Here is a 22,218-nt window from a genome sequence, read left to right as displayed (position 1 = left end):
AAACCTAAACCTGAACGTTTTGCCACAGCTGACTATGTTGTAAACAACAAGGAGAGATCTTTAAAAAGGAGTGTGTTAATAACATATCCAAACACAAAGCAAAACAATGACCCACACTCAGTCATAATGGGAATATTTTAACAATTATTCAGAAAAGTCCTGTCTGTGAGCATTTGACAAGACCAGCTAAATCCCATCAACCAAAATTCTCAACAGTACAAATCTAAGCAGAATGTTTTAATTATTCAGAGATGCTCTTCTTCATATAAAAACTGTAAAGAACAAAGAAACGCTTGGATAATAATGATGAGTGCGTTAATGCACGGCACATTGAAACCTATTACAAAGCCACGCATAATACAGGGCAGATCCTGGATCATTCTGAATAGTATTTTCATATCCGATGCTGTTATCATGATGAAAGCTGGGTACAATGGATGCAAAACATTCCATTGCTAATTAATAGGTCACATTGCTTCCTAAGGCAACTCCTCACTGAAGTCATACCGCACATAGTGCAGCTACTAAAGGTACACCTTGTGTAACACAACAGATTTGTCCTTCTGGCCCGTTTAAACTGTTGAAGTTAATGGTCAAAGGTGCCAAACAAATTGATTGATGAAAAGATACAGCATGGAAACGGACCATCGATCACGCATTCACACTGGTTCTACGTTATCCTACTTTTGCATCCACTCCCGACACACACTAGTGGCAATTTAAATAGGCAGATTAACCTATAAATTCACTCGACTATGGGACGTGGGAGCAAACCCACGCAGTCACAGGGAGAATGTGCAAACTCCGCATAGACAGCACCCGGAGTCAGGATCAAACCCGGGTGTCTGTCACTGTAAGGCAGCAGCTCCACTAGCTGCGCCACTGTGCCATCCAATGAAACATTCTGAAATAACAGGAGAATTAATTTTTTTTTGTGATGGAGAAGTTTATTGCAATGGTAATATTGGTGACAAGTTGTATATTTTTACACATACGGTATGTGTGATCTGATTCACCAGTGGCCATATGACATCAAAATCAGCTTGGAAGTCAGCAGATTGCAGTGGTGATCACGGTGAGGCTAGTCAATGCTCATAGCAATTGAATGGTAAGCCACTACTAAAGGATAAGCCCCTCCTGTACTCACGACTGTGTGGCCAAATTTGTTACTCTTAAAGAGTCATTATATTTCACTTCACACAGACTCATCTAATTACTTCAGTAAATAATCAGGCTTCTACTACTTGATAAGAGAATATTCAGTTTGTTACAAAATACAATAGATATTGCAGATTTATGAGCCTTATAGGCAGATACCAAAGTGGGGTTTAAGAGGCTTTTAAATAGGCACATGGATATGCAGGAAATGAAGGGATATGGATCACGTGCAGGCAGAGGAGATTAGTTTAATTTTCCATCATGGTCGGCATGAATGTTAGGGGCCAAAGGGCCTGTTCCTGTGCTGTACTGTCCCATGTCTTGTAACATTATTGTATAATATAAAGTTTCCAATGTTGCACATTTCCTACTCAACCCCATCCCATATGACATGAATTGAAAGTACTTTTACCCTAAGCTTTGTGTAAGAAAGGCAATGACAGATACAAATTTTAATTGACAAATAATTTTATTGTTATGCATGCAAATACATTCAAGTACTGCAAACAGTCCCATCAATCATCTTTCAAACACTGAAATTCATGATACTCTATTCTAGTGTACATCCCAAGCTATTAGCTCTGCAGTTCAGTGCTACAGCCAACAAGGTTTTGTACACAGAATGCAAACTTTGCTATCCAGTATCACAAAACTAATCCATTACAGACCCAAATGGCCTAGCATTCATATTCCATTCTATTCCTAAAACAAAAAAATAGGATAATGGATTACCAACAATTTGGAAGTCAAATTGAAATTAACAAATGGAATAGAATTTATTCCCTATTTAATTTACAGAGCATTTTCTTAAAAATTATACATTTTAAATAAGCCAAGTAGGTGTAGTAAAAATGACCATTAAATCCATCTTATTGATGGTGCCTCCTTTATACATGATGGATGTGTACCATCTTTAATTTCATTTACAATTCAATCGAACAATAGATTTGCAAAGAAAATGTCTAATACAGACGTAAAATATTCACACTTCAGCTCCACAATTGGTTGTACAATTGACAAAACAGGCCTCTTTTCCCAACTTTTCCAGCTAAGCAATTTTTCTAAAAAACATCGTTTTGCAGCAAGAAAACTTTTGTCCTCTCATAACTTCCAGGGAAAAGAATATGCAAAACGGCATAAATGCAGACCGCAAATGCTGCAAGCTAACCACAATGCTTCAAGTGGCTGTACAGTGGGCACGTGTAGTACAAAGAAGAACCATGTGTGTTGTATCACAACTACAGTATAATGTACTTTTTTGTGCCCAGCTAAGGAACTGCATGCATTTCCATGCCTTTGATTAACCGAGGCCTTCACTGAATAGGTTAATGGGATATGTGCAGGTGACCAAATTCTTTAAGTAATTCTTGGACCCATGCAGCAGTAACTGCACAGGAGAGGATTCCACCTTCGAAATAAAAACTGACGCTGGTGAACCTCAAAATTATAATTCGTTCTCTGTTAACGTGCATTATTTGTTTAAAATAAAACAACCAGTTTCCCCAAACCCCTCCAGCAGAACACAACCAAGCTTTATTTATTTTTGTAAAAGTATGCAACTTTAAACTTGAACAAAAGTTAAAGTACTAATTAATTTGTGTGATATTTATTCACCCTCAATCTTCTGTAGATGTTACTTGTAGTTTTGTAGCATAGAGGGTTATTATTTCCATGAGGGCTGTGATTTAAAAAAAAAAAAAAAAAAAGCTAGTCAAATAATCCTGGGCTTCTGTTACATCTTGGTCATCTTCAGGTATTAGCAAAACTAGTAACATGTGGAAATACCTCAAAATTAACACAATTTAAGAAGTGATCCATATGTTTAGTCTCTGGATTCCTACAAGTGGTGGTGGTTCTGGTAAAGGGGGAGGGAGGGAAGAATGGGAATGTTGGTGGGAGAGCTCTCATAAAATTAGGTTGTCGAGGAATCAGGTTGTCGTGTTGGTGAAAATGTATCTAACAGGACCAGTTTGCTACCTACCATTCGAGGAATAAAGCAACCATTTCCAATTCACTGATGCCCCTAGGTGGCAGGGAATATGTATTACAGCAATCATTAATTTTTTACTCCAAGGCTGGTTCATTTCTCGAGGAAAATGTGGACCAAAATAACTCCGACAGGGATAACAAAGCACGTTTAAACCACCCTTGCTTCTATATTTATGGGTCTATCAGTGATTTGGAGCTTGGCCCATATTTTCCATTACCTATGCCTGAGTTTAGTCCTTCCTGCGAGAAAGCCTCACACACAGAGTTAAAACTTTTATTATTTGTGAAAAATAGATTGCTCAATTAGGCATTTACCTGTTACAGCAACAAAGCAACTATTATTTATAATTAACACATCCATAAGCAATAATCAGTAGTGTGTGCAACTCTGGTGGTTACTGAATATTTGAGTTATGAAGACTTTCAAATCGGTTTATTGATAATGTATCTAGACAGCTAAACTAAAACTGGAAATTTTAGATGAAAATACAACACGTATCACTGGGAAACATTGTTTTTCTTACAGAAAATTTACATTGAATATTGTTCCTATGCTACTTATGTTCATGACTTACACCAGCTGCTAAATGCATGGTGCATGTTTTGGTTTATGTGAATTCACATCATTCAGAGCAGCTTTGGTTGAAAATTAAATGACTGCATTGGAGGAGAGTTTGCAAAATGGTTTGCAGTTGCTTTAGATTGCTTATTATCAGCTATCATGCCAGCATCCAGATCTTAACATTTCTGCATGTCCAGACGTGGACTAAAACAATATAATCAAAGATTGATATTTCAGACTAAAATAGGTGCATAGATCCCAAAATCTAAGCTTCAGTATAGAATACTGAGTATGGAGGCCCACAAAAAATCTAAATGGACAATATCACTCCTTCATTACAAAAACTGATATAAATCCTATTATAAATAGGAAAAGATTTCATGGTGCTGCCTAATGGAATCATAAACATCAAGCAGCAATCTGTCTCATCACTCTGTGCAATTAACCTCCAGAAAAAAAGTCAACCCTCAGGCAAGTGTACAAAACTTTTCTTTAAAAACTCCGACACTTTGTTGTGGTATTATGTAGCATTTTAACAACTCCGATGACCAAAAACATGATCTTGCAGAAGTTGTTGCCCAGCAGAACACCTCCTTTGCAGCTACCTGGTGAAAATCATGCTTAGTTTAAAATATCCCAGTACGATTTTCAGAACAATCAACTTCACAGAAGTCATCAACAACCAAATCTCAAAATGTAAAAGCAAAAACAGTAGTTCAATAGAGATAGAGACTGGAGGGCACTGTTAAATTAAGCCAATAGCCAACAGCAAACTTGCAGAAAAGAACTTACATGAAACAGCTTCTTTTTTTTTTTAAGTATAGGAATCGCTAACACACTGCTAACAATTGCTGTTTAATTTGCAATGGTTTGATCCAAAACACACAAAGTTAACAAGATGAACACAGACTAGAAAAATCAAAAGAATTGTTTAAAAAAAGAATTAATCTTTTATCATCTTTTCTGAACAAATGCTCTAGTTACTCCCTCCAAAAAAAAAAATGCTGGTCTTAGTTATGTAAACTAAGCCAATTTAACTTCTCAAAGAACTGGAATATAAATTTAATTATAAATTAGATCATTTAATGAATAGAGGAGAGCCAGAGAGCTTTTCTGTTTACTTCAGTTAAGCAATTACTCAGAAGTGCATGTTTTAAAAAAAGCTATGAAGTTAAAACAAACATAATGCCCTTAACTTCTTAAATCTCACAGCTGCAGATTATTGTAAACAATATTAAAATATTTCCACTGTCAGTGCCCAGGGATTATATAATAAATCCATCACTCTCCCAGAATCCAGTGAACGTGCAAAAGTGGCAGAGATAAATTATCCCCAAGTTTAAACAAAACATCATGATTATTGCAGATCGCATCACCTTCAAATACAACTATTACCATTTTTTTGGTATTTACTTTTGATCAAATGGAGGACGTTTACTTGAACTGGATTGTGTGAGGCAGGACTTTGGATTGCTCAAATTTATTACAGTACTTTTAGACACTTGTAGCAATATATTGAACCATTATGAAGAAAGTACACAGTGCAAGCCATCAGAAGTTCTTAGGCGAGTTAGGGCGGGAAAGAGGCCAGTAAGTACACTGGCTTATCATTCAGTGCAAACACCACACAATGCAGGAGTTCCAAAATAAAGTCTTCACCTTGCTCAGTGCACACCACATATAGCGTCAGGAAAAATCAGAATCGTTCTGTAAAACAATTAAAAATACTACATATACAACTATGACCTACTCTATCAAAATCACTGTCGTACTTATGAAAAACAATTGTAGAGATGTCTTCTGTCATAATTTAACATTGGCAATCAAGCAACTCTAAATTCATGGCTTATCACAGGGAATTAGTATCTGGGTACTAATTGTTGAGGAATTCAGGAATCAAAACCTCTATAACAACATAAAGGATTGAGGCAGGAACTAATGAGCTGGGAACAATTTGCAATTTTGTCTTTGGTGTGCTTTTGGGGAGAGGGCAGAAGTGGTAGTTCCACTACTTGCTCTTCAGTATCTGCAGCTGGTCAGTGTGCTCCATACAACCTACAAAGTACAGCGATATCAAATTAACTTCCCATTACTACTAATCTTAGCACTAATGGATATATTTGCATTCTATGAGCATGAAGAAATGTCTTTAAGTGTAAAACGACTGATTTATTTTTATACTTTAGATGCTTAGTGTGAATCATTAGTACAAAGAACGAGGAAAGCATTTGGTCACGAAGCACAAGGCAAAATAATGCAGGTGCTATAAACTTGAAATACAAACTATATATGCTGGAAAAGCTCAAATCGGTCGGTAATAGTGAAGAGAGCAAGGAGATAGTTACTGAAAATGTTAATTCTATTTCTCTCCACAGATGCATTCTGATCGGAGTATATCCAGCTCGGCCATTTAATTACTACTTTAACCAGTGTGTAGTTGATGCTCGCAGATATTCAGCTTCATCCTAAGGCACAACTTGACTATTTAATGTGACTATAACACATTGCTTCAGCTTTACCACCCCAATTTTTAACATTTCCTTTATAGAAATAACCTAAACACTAAGTTAGAGACATTTCCAGGGTGAATCTTTTGTTCATACTGTAGCCCACAGAATTTATTGGATACTATATTTTGAAACTCTAATTATGCATTTAAAAAAGCTGAAAAGCATCCTCCTTCCACCGTCTAATAAAACAAGTTCTTAATAAAAGTGCAACAATGCCATGAATACATCTTACTATAACAGCTCAAAAAGACAGTTTTCCAAGCCATTACCTTCTTACAATTTTGTGTGAATTGTACACAAAGGTTTATAAATAAATTGAAGAGGAGGTAAAATGATGGTTAATTTTCACCAGGTGTGTTGCTGCAATGCCCTGCTGGTCAACAACTGAGTTGTTTACGTTCCACATTAGCCATTGTGAATAAGAATGGCTAGATTAATGCACTGGCTCACAACAGACTCATAAAAGGCTGCATTAAAGCATGAAGTAGAATAATGTCCAAATCCCAAGGTTCACTGGAATTTAAACTAGTGTCTGACTAGAGTTAATTGTACTGTCAAAATGGTTAATGCTAGAGGGCTTTTATAGTATCAAAAAAGTCCACAGGAATTTGATGCCCTCACATTGTTCTTTAAAAAAATACATAATATAATATGTACACAAGAAATGTGTTATATATTATATTATATAGAAAGCAAAATTAATTGCTTTTAGGTGTTGGTGCAAACGCAGACTGCTTCAGCTCCCATTAACTAGAGCCTCGCCATTAGTTGTCACATTCATATCTTCTGATAGCTTGACTGCAGATGTTTTCAGGGCCAAGTTATTGATGCTGAAGGAAGAAGTCACAGCGGGGGCGGTAATGAAGCCAACCGAGGCTGTGATGGGCTGGTTAAAGCCAGATGTCATAGGCATCATCTTCTGTTCCTCCCTATCATAAAAGGAAAAAATAAATTAAAAAAGCTCATTAAAACAAACAGTGTTGTGTTGATTTAGGATGCTGAACTTGCATTTTTCATCCTCGTTTCTAAAAACAGTAAAACAAACCACACAAGGAAAAACGGAGAACAAGGAGCCGGAAAAGGCCCCTAATTCCTGTCCTGTATTCAACTCCTCATTCATGCCTGTTCCCCATTATCCTCAGTTCCTCAATATTTTTTAATATTTATCTTTCTCCACTTTAATATATTTAATGATCTGGCCTCAATGGCCCTCAGGAAGAGAACTTCAGAAATTTGCAACAGAGAAATTCCTATGTACCTCATTTTTAAATTACGTCCATGAGCGGAAAAGACTGCAAAAGGTTGTGACCACTGCCCTGTCCATCACCGGCTTTGACCTCCCCACCATCGAAGGGATCTATCGAATTCGCTGCCTCAAAAAGGCAGCCAACATCATCAAAGACCCACACCATCATGGCCGCACACTCATTTCACCATTGCCATCGGGAAGAAGGTACAGGAGCCTGAAAACTGTAATGTCCAAGTTCAGGAACAGCTGCTTCCCTACAGCCATTAGGCTATTAAACACGACAACAAATAAGCTCTGAACTGCAACAGACTATTATTGTTATTGCACTATATTTGTTATGTATTGAGTATGTGTGCATGTGTGTACACACACTGAACTTTATTTCTTCTCCCGTTATTCTGTTGTGCTGCAGCAAGTAAGAATTTCATTGTCCTATCTGGGACATATGACAATAAAACACTCTTGACTCATGACTTGTCTTGACTTGAAGCTACTGGCCTCTTACATTGAAGCTGTGTTCTCTTGTTTAAAGCCCTCTAGGATCTTTAGATGTTTGAATAAACGTATCCATTATTTTAAATACCGAGGAACACGGGCCCAAAATGTTTAGCCTTTCTTGGTAGGCCAATCTTTGATTCCAGGAATCACAGTGCCCTCTATAATGTTTGGGACAAAGACCCATCATTTATTTATTTATTTGCCTCTGTACTCCACAATTTGAGATTTGTAATAGAAAAAAAATCACATGTGGTTAAAGTGCAGATTTTATTAAGGCCATTTTCATACATTTTGGTTTCACCATGTAGAAATTACAGCTGTGTTTATACATAGTCCCTCCATTTCAGGGCACCATGATGTTTGGGACACATGGCTTCACAGGTGTTTGTAATTGCTCACGTGTGTTTAATTGCCTTCTTAATGCATGTATAAGAGAACTCTCAACACCTAGTCTTTCCTCCAGTCTTTCCGTCACCTGGAGTACAAAGGCAAATAAACAAATGATGGGTCTTTGTCCCAAACATTGTGGAAGGCACTGTAGCTTAGCAAATCTTCTCCCAATGTTACGCATGCCCAGCTTTTGTGTTCTCCTATATATTTAAATGAGCTCCCATAATATTTGATGTACATACACAGAGCTGCCAACTCTCACACATTGAGCGTGAGACTCACGCATTTCGCCCAATTCTCTTGCTCTCACGCTGATCACAGAATATCTCACTCTGTTGTGAGAAATTCTGTGATCAACGAGAATTTCAAAACTAATATCAATTGCTTGTCAAGACAGCAGCATTCTTATTCTCTGTTATTCTCACTTGACCGAACCGTCACACACCTCCAAACCATGTCTCCATGCAAATTTACATTGAAAGACACGGACCCGGCAGAGAATGAGTGTCACCCAGTGCAACAGATAAGGCCATGTCCTGCTCCCGGTGTCAGTCGGAATTTAAGGATTTGGGGGAAGCGGCTGACATGAGCGAGGCTGGCTAGCAGCAGGAGAGAGGTACAGGGGCCGTGGAACCGGGGGGGCTGCAGCCCCCCCCCAGTGTTTTGGATAGACATGTTTCAATATCTCCAGCTTTGGATGAGACGCTGCTGTGCTCTGAGCAACCTGGTCGTGGATGTTGGAGAGCCGAGGCGGAGGGAGAGATGGAAGCAGAAGCAGCGGCGGGGGCAGATGCGGACGGGGAGCCGGGGCTGGCGAGTATTTGCGGGGCTGGCGAGTCGCTCGCTGCAGCTCCGACCATGGAGCAGCCTCAGTGCAAGTGTCCCGGGCCGTCGGAGGCATCGGAAGCTTTGCGCTATGGCCGTGAGAGTCTCTGTGCCAAATTCGCCCTGGTGACCGGCATGGACCAAGCTGCACCTCGGTGCATCCTGGAGGACAAACAGTGGCTGCTGTAAGTATGTACCAAGCACTGGGTAGAAGAGGTGGAAGATAATGGCCTTCAAATGGGGGTGGTTGGAGAAAGCATCCTGTTTGCCTGCTAGATTTTTACTTACTGTAACTGCAGGAAAAAAGTTACCGATGTTGGGGGAGTTCAGAACCAGGGGTTACAGTTTAAGGATAAGGGGTAGGCCATTTAGGACTGAGATGAGGACAAACTTTTTTCACCCAGAGAGTTGTGAATCTGTGGAATTCTCTGCCACAGAAGGCAGTGGAGGCCAATACACTGGATGTTTTCAAGAGAGAGTTACATTTAGCTCTTGGTGCTAGCGAAATCAAGGGATGCGAGGGAAAAACAGGAAAGAGGTACTGATTTTAGATGAACAGCCATGATCATATTGAATGGCCGTGCTGGCTCGAAGGGCCGAATGGCTTATCCCTGCACCTATTTTCTATGTTTCTATGCTTGAGTATATGGCAATAAAACTTGACCACTTGATTTTGAAGCATTCATGCATGGTGGAGGTATAATGTAGTTATAGAGTGATACAGTGTGAAAACAGGCCTTTGGCCCAACTTGCCCACACCCGCCAACATGTCCCAGCTACACTACCTGCTTTTGGTCCATATCCTTCCAAACCTGTCCTATCCATGTATCAGTCTAACTGTTTCTTAAATGTTGGGATAGTCCCTTCCTCAACTACCTCCTCTGGCAGCTTGTTCCATACACCCACCACCCTTTGTGTGGAAAAAGTTATCCCTTAAAAATTTACCTCTTAAAAATACTTTAAACAAAAAACATTGAAATCATAGTTCTACAATGCATTAAAACATGATTTTAATACATCAACTTTCAAAAAGCACCCCCCTCCCACACCCTCCCCCACTCGGTCGCTCCACTGCCTCGTCGGGTATCCCCAAGGCCTGTGATCAGTGATCGCTCAGCCCCCCTACTTTCAAAAACGCTCCGCGGCCCCTGGTTCAGACGGAGGGCACTGCCAGATGTGAGCGGGGAACGGAGGCCAGTTATCCATGATGTCTGTATCCCAATGCTCAGCGCTTTAGTGAGTTGGTTAATAGTATTGATTTGTAATTAGCCTGTTTTGTAATTAGTTGACAAAATCTTGATTTATGAATCCGGAATATCCAGGGGGATGGGATAAGTGTAATATTAAAATGACATGCAAGGTGTCAGGCTGTCTGTCACAACATACAGCCCCGATAACCCATTATTTCCTTCAGTTAAATATTGGTAAGGTAGCACTATTGTCATTTGACACTCAACTATTATGTTTGTTTACCTCACTGACTATTTCTAAACCCCCCCACCCCCAAATTCCTTTGACAGGTTGAATAGAAATGTCCCCAATCTCATTGTTTTATTAATTGAACACGTAGATGAACACCCTCAAGGAGTGTAATCAGATGGAAACCAATTCAGATGCAATGTTTAAGAGCTTGTTCAAAAAGGGGCATATTTTAAAGGAGTGACAGAGATACTTGCAGGGGAATGTGTGAGGAGGTTATTATTTGTCTTTAGTTTTAGCTTGAACCAGGACATCTGAAGATTCAAAGTTTAATATAGTAATTGTGCTGATACTGACTCCAACCACGAAAAGGCACTGTGTAAGTGCAATAAATGGTGCATGATGTTGTGATCTTCACTTAAGTATCAGAATAAGTTAAGCAGATAGTGGGATATGTGTAATCATATTTTGAGTACATGCCCCAAGCTGAGCATTACAAAGCACCACTGCTCCAGGGAACCAGGTCCATATTGCCTTGAGTTTGAGTGTTGTCTGTGGGGATTTTGCGTTTTCTCTCCACTGTTAATGGGGTTTCCCCTGGGCTTCAGTTTCCTCCCATATCTCAAATATTGTTAGGTTAATTGGTTACTGTAAGTAGCCACTTAGCATTGGTGAATGGCAAAAACAATGAAAAGGAAGTTGACGGACATGGGAAAATGAATGCCATGGTGCGATGGGAAATGAGGGCATGACATTGAAGGGATGGTTCCGTTTCACTGTTGTTGCATATTTTTCTGAATGGTTTTCAGACTTCTCCCATTGTATCCAAAATGTCAAATGTATTTAATGAAATAAAATTGGAAAACGTCATAACTTTTGAGTCTTACTTGATCGCAATTTGCTCTGCAATCCTGCGGCCCTGCTCCTCCTGCTCTTTACCTTGGTGTTTATGATGTCCATTTTCAGACATTACGTCAACGGTCAGATCACCTTGAGAGCCGATAACTAGAACATCCTATGAATAAACAGGAACGATGTGGAATTAAGCCTAGTATCAACTTTTATCCAATAAAGTTTTACAGCAACAGATATCACAAAATATTCCAGTCTATCACACTGAAATATTTTTGCTCCAATGTCTTTCACTAAGCTTGCAAATATAACCTTTTACAAAATGAAAATCAATTGTTGGTCTTCTCCACCAACTCAGGATTCAGAATATATAAACTCATAAAATACAAAATGATGGAGGAACTTGGGTCAGACAGCATTCAGTCTGAAGAAGAGTCTTGACCCAAAACATCATTTGTTCATTGCCCTCCAGAAATCCTGCTTGTCTCACTGAATACCTCCAGAATTGTGTTTTTTGCTCAAGATTCCTGCATTTTGTCTCTTATCTCTATTCAGCAGAACCTGTTTGGTTAACGGTGACCCAAAATAAAATATTAGAATATAAAACATAGAACTACACAGCACAAGAAGAGGTGCTTCTGCTCACAATGTCCATGCAGAACATGATGCAAACTTAAACAAATCTCCTCTGCCTACATATGATCCATATCCCTACTTTTCCTGCATTTCCATGTGTCTGTCTAAAAGCATTTTGTAAACAACCATTTAAAAGCCTTTTAAATGCGACTGTTGTATCTGCCACCATCACCACCCTTGGAAGCTTGTTCCAGATACCTACCATCACTATATAAACAATTTATCCCATACTTCTCATTTAAACTTTGTCCCTCTCAACTTAAAGCTATGCCCTCTAGTCTTTAACATTTCCATCCTGGGAAAAAGGTTCTGATTATCTACACCTCTCATAATTTTATATCAGGTCTCCCGTCAGGTATTGGTTTATTATTGGAGGAGGAGCCATCTTGGTGAACGGCTGCTAGCCAGCAGCCGTCCGTCTTAAATTCGTTTTTTTTTTAGTTTTTAGTGAGTCCTGTTTTTTTGTTTGTAGGGGATATGGTCTTTTAATGTGGGGGGGTAGGTGTTACTTTATTTATAGGTCCCTACCTGGTCGGTGTGGCAGCCTTTTTTCCGGGCCGCCAGTCGACCCGTCCTCGTGGCCTACCAGCGGGCTTGGAGCGCCGTTTCTTGGCGGGAACCACCCAGCACCTCGGCCTGGGTGGCGGCACAGCATTGGAGCGCTGGAGCGGAGCGGGCGATGCCTTGCCTGGGTCGCCGCGCTGGAGCTCTGGCGAGCTGGACCGCCGTGAGCAACATCTCCGGGCTGCGGGTTTGCGGAGCGGAGAGACGGCGTGCGTAGAGGCGGCAAGGCGGCAGTGCGGAGAGCGGGCGCCGACTTTTTCATCTGGAGCCTGGGAGCGCCAAACCGACGCGGCCTTGTCGGCTTCGGCAGCCGCGGGCTCCAACCAAGAAGCGGCCGTTCCAAGTGGCCCAGCCGCCGAAAGGACTCTCCCGACGCCGGGGCAAGACCACCCGGTGAGAACGGCCAGGGACATCGGGCCTCCGTACAGGCAATTGCGGTGGCCTCAATAGGCCTGACTTTGGGGTGAACATGGGGTGGGGACTGGACATTGTGCCTTCCTCCACAGTGCTATCCACTGTGGGGGGATGATTTTTTTTTGTCTAATTGTAGTCCTGTAGGTCTGTGCCCAAGATGGCTGCCGTGAAGAGAGAGTGGACGCTGGCACGCTTTGGTTGCCGCTGCTCTCTCTTCACACTGTGTTTTTGATTTTCTGTTTTTGGATTGAATTCTGTTTTTAATTTGTGTCACTGTGATGTCTTTAATTACTTGTTTTATTCCGATTATATGTTTTTATTCCGATTACTATGTAAGGTGTCCTTGAGATGTATGAAAGGCGCCCATTAAATAAAATGTATTATTATTATTATTATTATTGTCGTGCACCGAGGTGCAATGAAAAGCTTTGTGTGCTATCCAGTCAAATCATACTATACACGTACAATCAAGCCGTAAACATTGACGACTGCATCAGGGCTACCTCCCACACCCATGCAGAACTCATGGACTTCATTAACTTCAATACTAATTTCCATCCTGCACTCAAATTTACTTAGATCATCTCCGACATCTCTCCACCATTTCTTGATCTCACAGTCTCCATCACACGAGATGGACAATCGACTGACATCTATTATAAACCCTCTGACTCCCACAGCTATCTGGACTACACTTCTTCCCACCCTGCCACCTGTAAAGACTCTATCCCCTACTCCCGACTCCTCCATCTACACTGCATGTGCGCCCGAGATGAGGTGTTTTGTACCAGGACTTCTGACATTTCCTTATTCTTTAGGGAACGGGAGTTCCCCTCGTCCATCATAGATGAGGCCTTCACAAGGGTCTCAGTATCCCGCAGCTCTGCTCTTGCTCCCCCTCCCCCCAGTCACAACAGGGACAGTCCCCCTGAATGCTGTAGATTCAGGTCTCATTTTGTGGATTTAAGTGTAAAGATGTATGTATAACCATATAACAATTACAGCACGGAAACAGGCCATCTCGGCCCTTCTAGTCTGTGCCGAACACGTATTCTCCCCTAGTCCCATCTACCTGCACTCAGACCATAACCCTCCATTACTTTCCCGTCCATATAACTATCCAATTTATTTTTAAATGATAAAATCGAACCTGCCTCCACCACCTTCACTGGAAGCTCATTCCACACAGCTACTACTCTCTGAGTAAAGAAGTTCCCCCTCATGTTACCCCTAAACTTCTGTCCCTTAATTCTCAAGTCATGTCCTCTTGTTTGAATCTTCCCTACTCTCGGTGGGAAAAGCTTATCCACGTCAACTCTGTCTATCCCTCTCATCATTTTAAAGACCTCTATCAAGTCCCCCCTTAACCTTCTGCGCTCCAAAGAATAAAGACCTAACTTGTTCAACCTTTCTCTGTAACTTAGCTGCTGAAACCCAGGCAACATTCTAGTAAATCTCCTCTGTACTCTCTCTATTTTGTTGACATCCTTCCTATAATTAGGCGACCAAAATTGTACACCATACTCCAGAATTGGCCTCACCAATGCCTTGTACAATTTTAACATTACATCCCAACTTCTATACTCAATGCTCTGATTTATAAAGGCCAACACACCAAAAGCTTTCTTTACCACCCTATCTACATGAGATTCCACCTTCAAGGAACTGTGCACAGTTATTCCTAGATCCCTCTGTTCAAATGCATTCCTCAATTCACTACCATTTACCATGTACGTCCTATTATGATTTGTCCTGCCAAGATGTAGCACCTCACACTTATCAGCATTAAACTCCATCTGCCATCTTTCAGCCACTCTTCCAACTGGCTTAAATCTCTCTGTAGACTTTGAAAATCTACTTCATTATCCACAATGAAGGCTCACGTGCATTTTCAGTTGAGACTTTAAAGCCACTCCCCCTCTCAGGTGGAAGTAAATTACAGCACAATTTCAATGGAGTGAGATGTTGGGTCAGAATGGGAGGAGGGTGAGGGTATTTCCCTGGTGGGCCGGCCTACGTCTAATCCTTCAATTAGTATCACTAAAGATCACCATGCTGGTTATGACTTTTATACAAATTAACAACTAATTAAAACTGCACTGGCTACTACACTTCACTGGCTGTGAGGCAATGTGTAACATCATTATTAGGTGCTGTATATTTAACTGCTAAATTCCTTACCTCTATTCCTTCATCTTGATCCACGTCAGTTTCCAAAGCGGAAAGCTCCAATTCTATATCTTGATCATCTGCAGAAACCTCTGTAAATTCCCTCTATTAGTAAGCAAACAAATTTATGATTGCCTGCCTGGCACCGGCAGGAGAACTGACCACAAGTATTCACATATAGCAAGGTGTGAAATATTTTATAATATGATATTTATCGTGTTTTAATCTTATTAATTATGAGGCATTTAATGTAACAGTATATTTAACCACAAATGTCAGTAGCAGGTATAAAGATCCTGAAGAAGTGTCACTCCATGGAACACCTTTATTTAAAAGTTGTTGGAATTAAAAAAATTGACTAGATATTTTGTACACTGATCAGATCACATCTGGGCACTAACTTTATCAAGGCCTTGAAATGGCCTCAAATTATGGACAAATGCAGCCTCAAATTATGGACAAGCTCTAGAAACATTACGAGAGCACCGTGTACAGTCTTGTTGCCACTACACCAGAAGTGTGATGAAACTGGAGATGGTTCAGGAGAAGAATGACAAGTTATTGTCTGGGCCGGAGAATTTTAGATATGTGGAAAGATTGACTGGTCGGGAATTGTTTCCTTTGGAATAAAGCAGGCCAAGACAGAAGTGCAAATGCATAAACCAAACTAAGCCGAGACAGAGTGATCAGAGGGTGGGTAAGAACTAGGAGATACAGATAAATGGTGGAAGGATTAGAGGGCAGATGGCAATATTGAATTTGCTTAAAGAGAAAGGGAGGGGGAGAGGGGCAGGAACTTATTCCACAAACAGGCGGAAGCGTTAATCTCAAGTGACTGTGGTATTTTAATGCCACAACTACAAATCTGCACACTGAAAGTCTAGATGTGGGAAAAGCCTGAATAACATGCATATGACAGTTGAACATCCATTTCTAGGACCATAAACCTCGATGATATATGTACTCCGCAAGGTCGACAGCAGATCAAAGATATTTAGGATGATAAAAAAGAGGGATATTTAAATCTGGAAAGCTGCATCTGGCTTCTACACAAGAGGTCGTAAATGTAACAGCAAAATTATTTAAACTCCTTTTACTTGCTTCAGCCGCAAGTATGAACATTTCATTTTTATTACGATAATAAAAAAAACACTTCCTATTGATTCTCTATGTTCTGGATTACAGCACAAAAGAACAAGTAGAACAAATGTCAGAAGAACAAATTGTTGCTGTCAAGAGTAAATGGTCAAGGGACAAATACATTCACGTCCCTTCTTTGTGTCGTGCAAAGTGTAACAAAGTAAAAATGGAATCAAAATTCTGTAGCAGAGCTTTGTTTGAATGTGTAGAAAGGAACTGCAGATGCTGGTATATATCAAAGATAGGCACAAAGTGCTGGAGTAACTCAACAGGTTAGGCGGCATCTCTGGAGAAAAAGGATGGGTAATATTTCAGGTCAGACCCTTCTTCATGCTGGACGTTTCGGGTTGGGACCTTTCTTCAAACTGAAGAAGGGTCCCGACCCGAAACATCACCCAGGGGCGTAGCAGTAGAGATACTGCCTTACAGCGCCAGAGACCTGGGTTAGATCCTGCCTATGGGTGCTTGTCTGTCCGGAGATTGTACGTTCTCCCAGTGACCTGCGTGGGTTTTCTCCAAGATCTTTGGTTTCCTCCCACACTCCAATGGCGTACAGGTTTGCCTTGGTATAAATGTAAAATTGTCCCTAATGTGTGTAGGGTAGCGTTAATTTGCGGCGATTGCTGGCCAGTGCGGACACGGTGGGCCGAAGGGCCTGTTTCCGCGTGGTATCTCTAAACTGAAATGAAATCACCCATCCTTTTTTCCCCCAGAGATGCTGCCTGACCCACAGAGTTACTCCAGCACTTTGTGTCTATCTTTGTTAGAATGGTGTGTGCAAAATGGGCCAATAACTTAAAAAAAAAAAGCAGAAATCATTGGATAGTTCTGTTCCACAAGTTGATTGGTCGGTTTACATTTTAGCAATGATATGCATCAGTCACCGATCCAGGAACATTTCAGTTATTTCTAAGCAAACACTTTGACTTAGTACAGAAAAGCAAACACCATAAAACTAACTGCATCTAGGAAGAACCATTTACATTGCCATCCATAATGTTTGGGACAAAGACCCATCATTTATTTATTTGTCTCTGTACTCCACAATTTGAAATTTGTAATAGAAATCACACGTGGTTAAAGTGCACATTGTCAGATTTTTATTTTTATTATTAAAATTTTTTTTAAAGGGTATTTTTATGCATTTTGGTTTCACCATGTAGAAATTACGGCTGCGTTTATACATCGTCCCCCCCCCCCCCCCCCATTTCAGGGCACCATAATGTTTAGGACACATGGCCTCACAGGTGTTTGTAATTGCTCAGCTGTGTTTAAATGCCTCCTTAATGCAGTTATAAGAGAGCTCTCAGCACCTTGTCTTTCCTCTAGTCTTTCCATCACCTTCGGAAACATTTATTGCTGTTTATCAACATGATGACCAAAGTTGTGCCAATGAAAGTCAAATAAACCATTATGAGACCGAGAAACAAGAATAAAATTGTTAGAGAATCAGCAACACCTTAGGCTTACCAACATCAACTGTTTGGAACATCATTAAGAAGAGAGCACCGGTGAGCTTACAAATCGCCAAGAAACTGGCAGGCCAAGGAAAACCTCCACAGCTGATGACAGAAGAATTCTCTCTAGAATAAAGAAAAATCCCCAAACACCTGTCTGACAGATTAGAAACACTCTTCAGGAGTCAGGTGTGGATTTGTCAATGACCACTGTCCGCTGAAGACTTCATGAACAGAAATACAGAGGCTACACTGCAAAATGCAAACCACTAGTTAGCCGCAAAAATAGGATGGCCAGGTTACAGTTTGCCAAGAAGCACTTAAAAGAGCAACCACAGTTCTGGAAAAGGGTTTTGTGGACAGATGAGACGAAGACTAACTTATATCAGAGTGACTGTAAGAGCAAATTATGGAGGAGAGAAGGAACTGCCCAAGATCCAAAGCTTACCACCTCATCTGTGAAACACGGTGGTGGGGGTGTTATAATAATAATAATAATAAATTTTATTTGCGGGCGCCTTTCAAAGTCTCAAGGACACCTTACAGAAAATTAAATGGCCTGGGCATGTATGGCTGCTGAAGCTACTGTATCACTTATCTTCATTGATGATACAGCTGCTGATGGTATTAGCATAATGAATTCTGATGTGTTTAGACACATCGTATCTGCTCAAGTTCAAACAAATGCCTCAAAATGCATTGGCCGGCAGTTCATTCTACAGCAAGACAATGATCCAAACATACTGCTCAAGCAGCAAAGGAGTTAGTCAAAGCTAAAAAATGGCCAATTCTTGAGTGGCCAAGTCAATCACCTGATCTGATTGAACATGCCTTTTATATGCTGAAGAGAAAACTGAAGGGGATTAGCCCCCAAAACAAGCATAAGCTAAAGATGGCTGCAGTACAGGCCTGGCAGAGCATCACCAGAGAAGACACCCATCAACTAGTGATGTCCATGAATCGCAGACTTCAAGCAGTCATTGCATGCAAAGGATATACAACAAAATACTAAACATAACGACTTCCATTTACATGACATTGCTGTGTCCCAAACATTATGGTGCCCTGAAATGGGGGGACAATGTATAAACACTGCTGTAATTTTTACATGGTGAAACCAAAATGTATAAAAATACCCTTTATTAAAATCTGACAATGTGCACTTTAACCACATGTGATTTTTCTATTACAAATCTCAAATTGTGGAGTACAGAGGCAAATAAATAAATAATGGACCTTTGTCAGAAACATTCTGGAGGGCATTGTAAGTGGCATTACACGTGTACTGTAGAACAGATCATTAAAATGTGACATTTAAAATGAATAGCAAAACAAAGACCACAATTCTCCGGAGGAAAATTATACATTATAAATCCACACAAACATACTTTTTTTGACATAATTATAATGGCAAATTCTTTCCCAATAATGAACACATTTCAAGGAAGTGATTACATCTTAAGAATTTTATGAATAAGGGGTAAGTCATTTAGAACGGAGGCGAGGAAACACTTTTGCTCACAGAGAGTTGTGAGTCTGTGGAATTCTCTGCCTCAGAGGGCGGTGGAGGCCGGTTCTCTGGATACTTTCAAGAGAGAGCTAGATAGGGCTCTTAAAGATAGCGGAGTCAGGGGATATGGGGAGAAGGCAGGAACGGGGTACTGATTGGGGATGATCAGCCATGATCACATTGAACGGCGGTGCTGTCTCGAAGGGACGAATGGCCTACTCCTGCACCTATTGTCTATTGTCTATCTGAAGTTATCCCATGTACAATAATGATTCTAGAATCTAAATTAGCAAGTGATTTCATGCAGAGGAATTTTAAGATGTAAATTTCAAGATCGTGGCTATTACTTCCTTACCTGTTGTAGTTCAACACTTAATTGATCTCCACCATTAGGATGTTGCCTATGGACAGATATATCCATCAATCTGTTCCTGCAAGAGTAAATATCAAATATGAACCAAAGTCTTCAATAATACTAACCAGCTGCATCATATACTGGAGGTACGATGGGTTCAAGAGCATAACACACAATTTTCAACATGACCAAATAAAAAAGGTGCAAAAAACCCATGATCTTCTTAACGTCATGGAGTTCTTGCACAACTCCTAAGTGTAGTGTAGTAGAATTATGGGAAAAGTATCCTGCCCAGCTTCCTGACGGAAACCTTAAAAGTTGCAAAAATATTTAAGACATACCATTTTATTTCTGAATTTATGTCTTCATTGAAGCATAGAATGGACGTCAAGTTACCAAGTGAATCAATGATTAGTTTCAATACATTGTACAAACTGTTTGATACAAAATTTTGAAAGTTGTTTAAAATTTGTCAGATTAAAAAACTTTTATTGAGAGGTGCTAATCCATATCACAGAAAGCATACATATACACCACTCAACAATGTTAATTTGTGAAAGAAAACAATATCACAAGGGAAAGCCACAATGCATATATCTGAAAGATCTGTAGTAATGCAATTAATTAAAGCAATGTGATCAAAATCAGATGAGTATTTTTTCACTTAAGGGTACTCCTGTGTGCCACAAACAGCCTATCATGACAGCAAATCATACCCAGACTCTCAATAACAATAAAAGTGGACAATGTCAAAAATATCAACCTAAAAAGACTCGAGTTTATTAATAATTTACTAAATAATAAATACAAATTTTGAGAGCATGATTGATGGATCCCTCACCCACATCTCCATTTTGTTCTCACTTCACCTCCCCTATGACCAAAGGGAGATGGAGCACCATAGGTCTTAATCTTTCAGCCCACGCACCTCTGCATTCAGCACATCATACTTTGATATTTCTGCCAGCTACAACTTGATCCTACCACATCTACCCCTTCCCACCAATTTCTGCTTTACGCAAGGACTACTCTCACCATAATTACCTGGGTTTCTGATCTTTCCTCTTCCCCAAACACTTCCCCCTGCAACCATAACATGTGTAAAGCTTGACCCACCTCCTCCCTTATCACCATCCAGGGACCCAAACAGCCCTCCAGATGAGGCAGAGATTCATATGCACTTTCTGCAACCTTGTCTTTTGTATTCGGTGTTCTCGACGTGATCTCCTCTACATTGGTGAGTATAAATGTGGATAGGCAAGCGGTTTGCTGAGTACCTGCTCTGTGTCCCCCCATGGACACCTGGAGCTCCTTGTTTTACACCATTTTAATTCCCCTCCCCATTTCCACACTGACTTGTCTGTCCTCTGCCATCTCCTATCTAAACGACTAAACGTAAAGTGGAGGATCAGCACCTCATATTCCAGGTCGTTTACAAATCAAAGGCATGAACACTGAACTCTCATTTCTGGTTCTCTGTCTCTTTTGCTCTCCTAATCTACCCAGATCCTTCCACACATATACTTTGTTCCAACCTCTGCTTCCCTCTCCCCAGCCGTCTATAGTACAGTTTTTCTCCTCTACCCCACCTCCACCTTCTGCCCATCACCCACACACTCCTCCAAAAAGGTTCCGTCCTCTGTCGTTTGCTTCCATGCTCCATGTCCCTTTCCCATCAGATTCCATCATTCCAAGTCTCTGCCCATCATTCTCATTTGCTAGCTCCATCCTTCCCGACTCCACCTTCCTCTACTGCTTGCCAGCACTTGCCTTCCCTCCCCCACACCAAATTTAATCGGCAATCTATCTTTCAGTCCAGTTGAAGGATAGCATTAACTGTCTATTTCCCTTCACAGATACTGCCTGATTCTCCGAGTTCCTGCAGCAGTTTGTTTTTTACACCATTTTTATGGCAAATTTTCATACAAATTCACACAAATTTACCATCAGATGTGTTCCTCCATTATTTCCAAAGTCATCCAAATTTGTGTGGGTGAAAGTGAGAAAAGAGAAAAAGGAAAAGGGAAAATACCCAATTACTGCTTTCCGTTTTGAAACCACCGATATTTCAGTGTTTCTTGACAAAGATGCTCATCATTATTCCATCTAGTACCCACACAGGGAGAATAATTACTGCACTATAATTTACATCCAAACCAAAAAGATTGGATGTATAGTATGGAAAATTGTTACAAGTTCTCCTATGCATTATGAATAAGGCTACTTTTTACAATAAGGGTTTTGAAACAAGGCTTTTAGAAGTCAAAGAAGTTATTTAAAATGCCTATAAACTTTTTATTAAAAAAGGTGTGGCATTTTAAAAACAAAGTGATCACATATTCATTCACAAGTTAAAGTGACAATATGAAAGACAAAATAGACATCATTAATATTAACTGCATTTCAGGGTACCTGTTTAAGTATTGACCAGTAGTGGAATTTGATCCATATGAAAGGACTTGAGAACTCCAACTACTAGAATCAGCGTGACTCACTTGCGGACTATAGTCTGTGAAAAAGA

At 40.3% G+C, this 22,218-nt stretch overlaps 1 protein-coding gene across 7 annotated transcripts in view; it reads right to left on the bottom strand.

Moving 5' to 3' along the window:
* Positions 1-1,608: 1,608 nt before the first annotated feature.
* Positions 1,609-22,218, bottom strand: part of rc3h2 (ring finger and CCCH-type domains 2) — a 94,963-nt gene continuing 74,353 nt past the window's right edge. For 4 of the 7 annotated variants that reach the window (XM_033048955.1, XM_033048956.1, XM_033048958.1 and 1 more), the window contains 5 exons: positions 22,110-22,206; positions 19,698-19,773; positions 15,248-15,340; positions 11,488-11,615; positions 1,609-7,148 (listed from right to left, as the gene is read on the bottom strand). In XM_033048955.1, the coding sequence (XP_032904846.1) occupies positions 6,956-7,148; positions 11,488-11,615; positions 15,248-15,340; positions 19,698-19,773; positions 22,110-22,206 (587 nt within the window). In that variant the 3' untranslated portion in view covers positions 1,609-6,955. Of the gene's footprint in view, positions 7,149-11,487; positions 11,616-15,247; positions 15,341-19,697; positions 19,774-22,109; positions 22,207-22,218 lie in introns of those variants that run through there. The other 3 variants (XM_033048959.1, XM_033048961.1, XR_004416644.1) reach the window with 2 other exon arrangements.

This window comes from Amblyraja radiata, chromosome 32 (genome assembly GCF_010909765.2).
Source record: "Amblyraja radiata isolate CabotCenter1 chromosome 32, sAmbRad1.1.pri, whole genome shotgun sequence".
Classification (NCBI taxonomy): domain Eukaryota; kingdom Metazoa; phylum Chordata; class Chondrichthyes; order Rajiformes; family Rajidae; genus Amblyraja; species Amblyraja radiata.
Note: the sequence above shows the minus strand (reverse complement) of the source record. Positions and strands in the feature narration are given on the sequence as shown.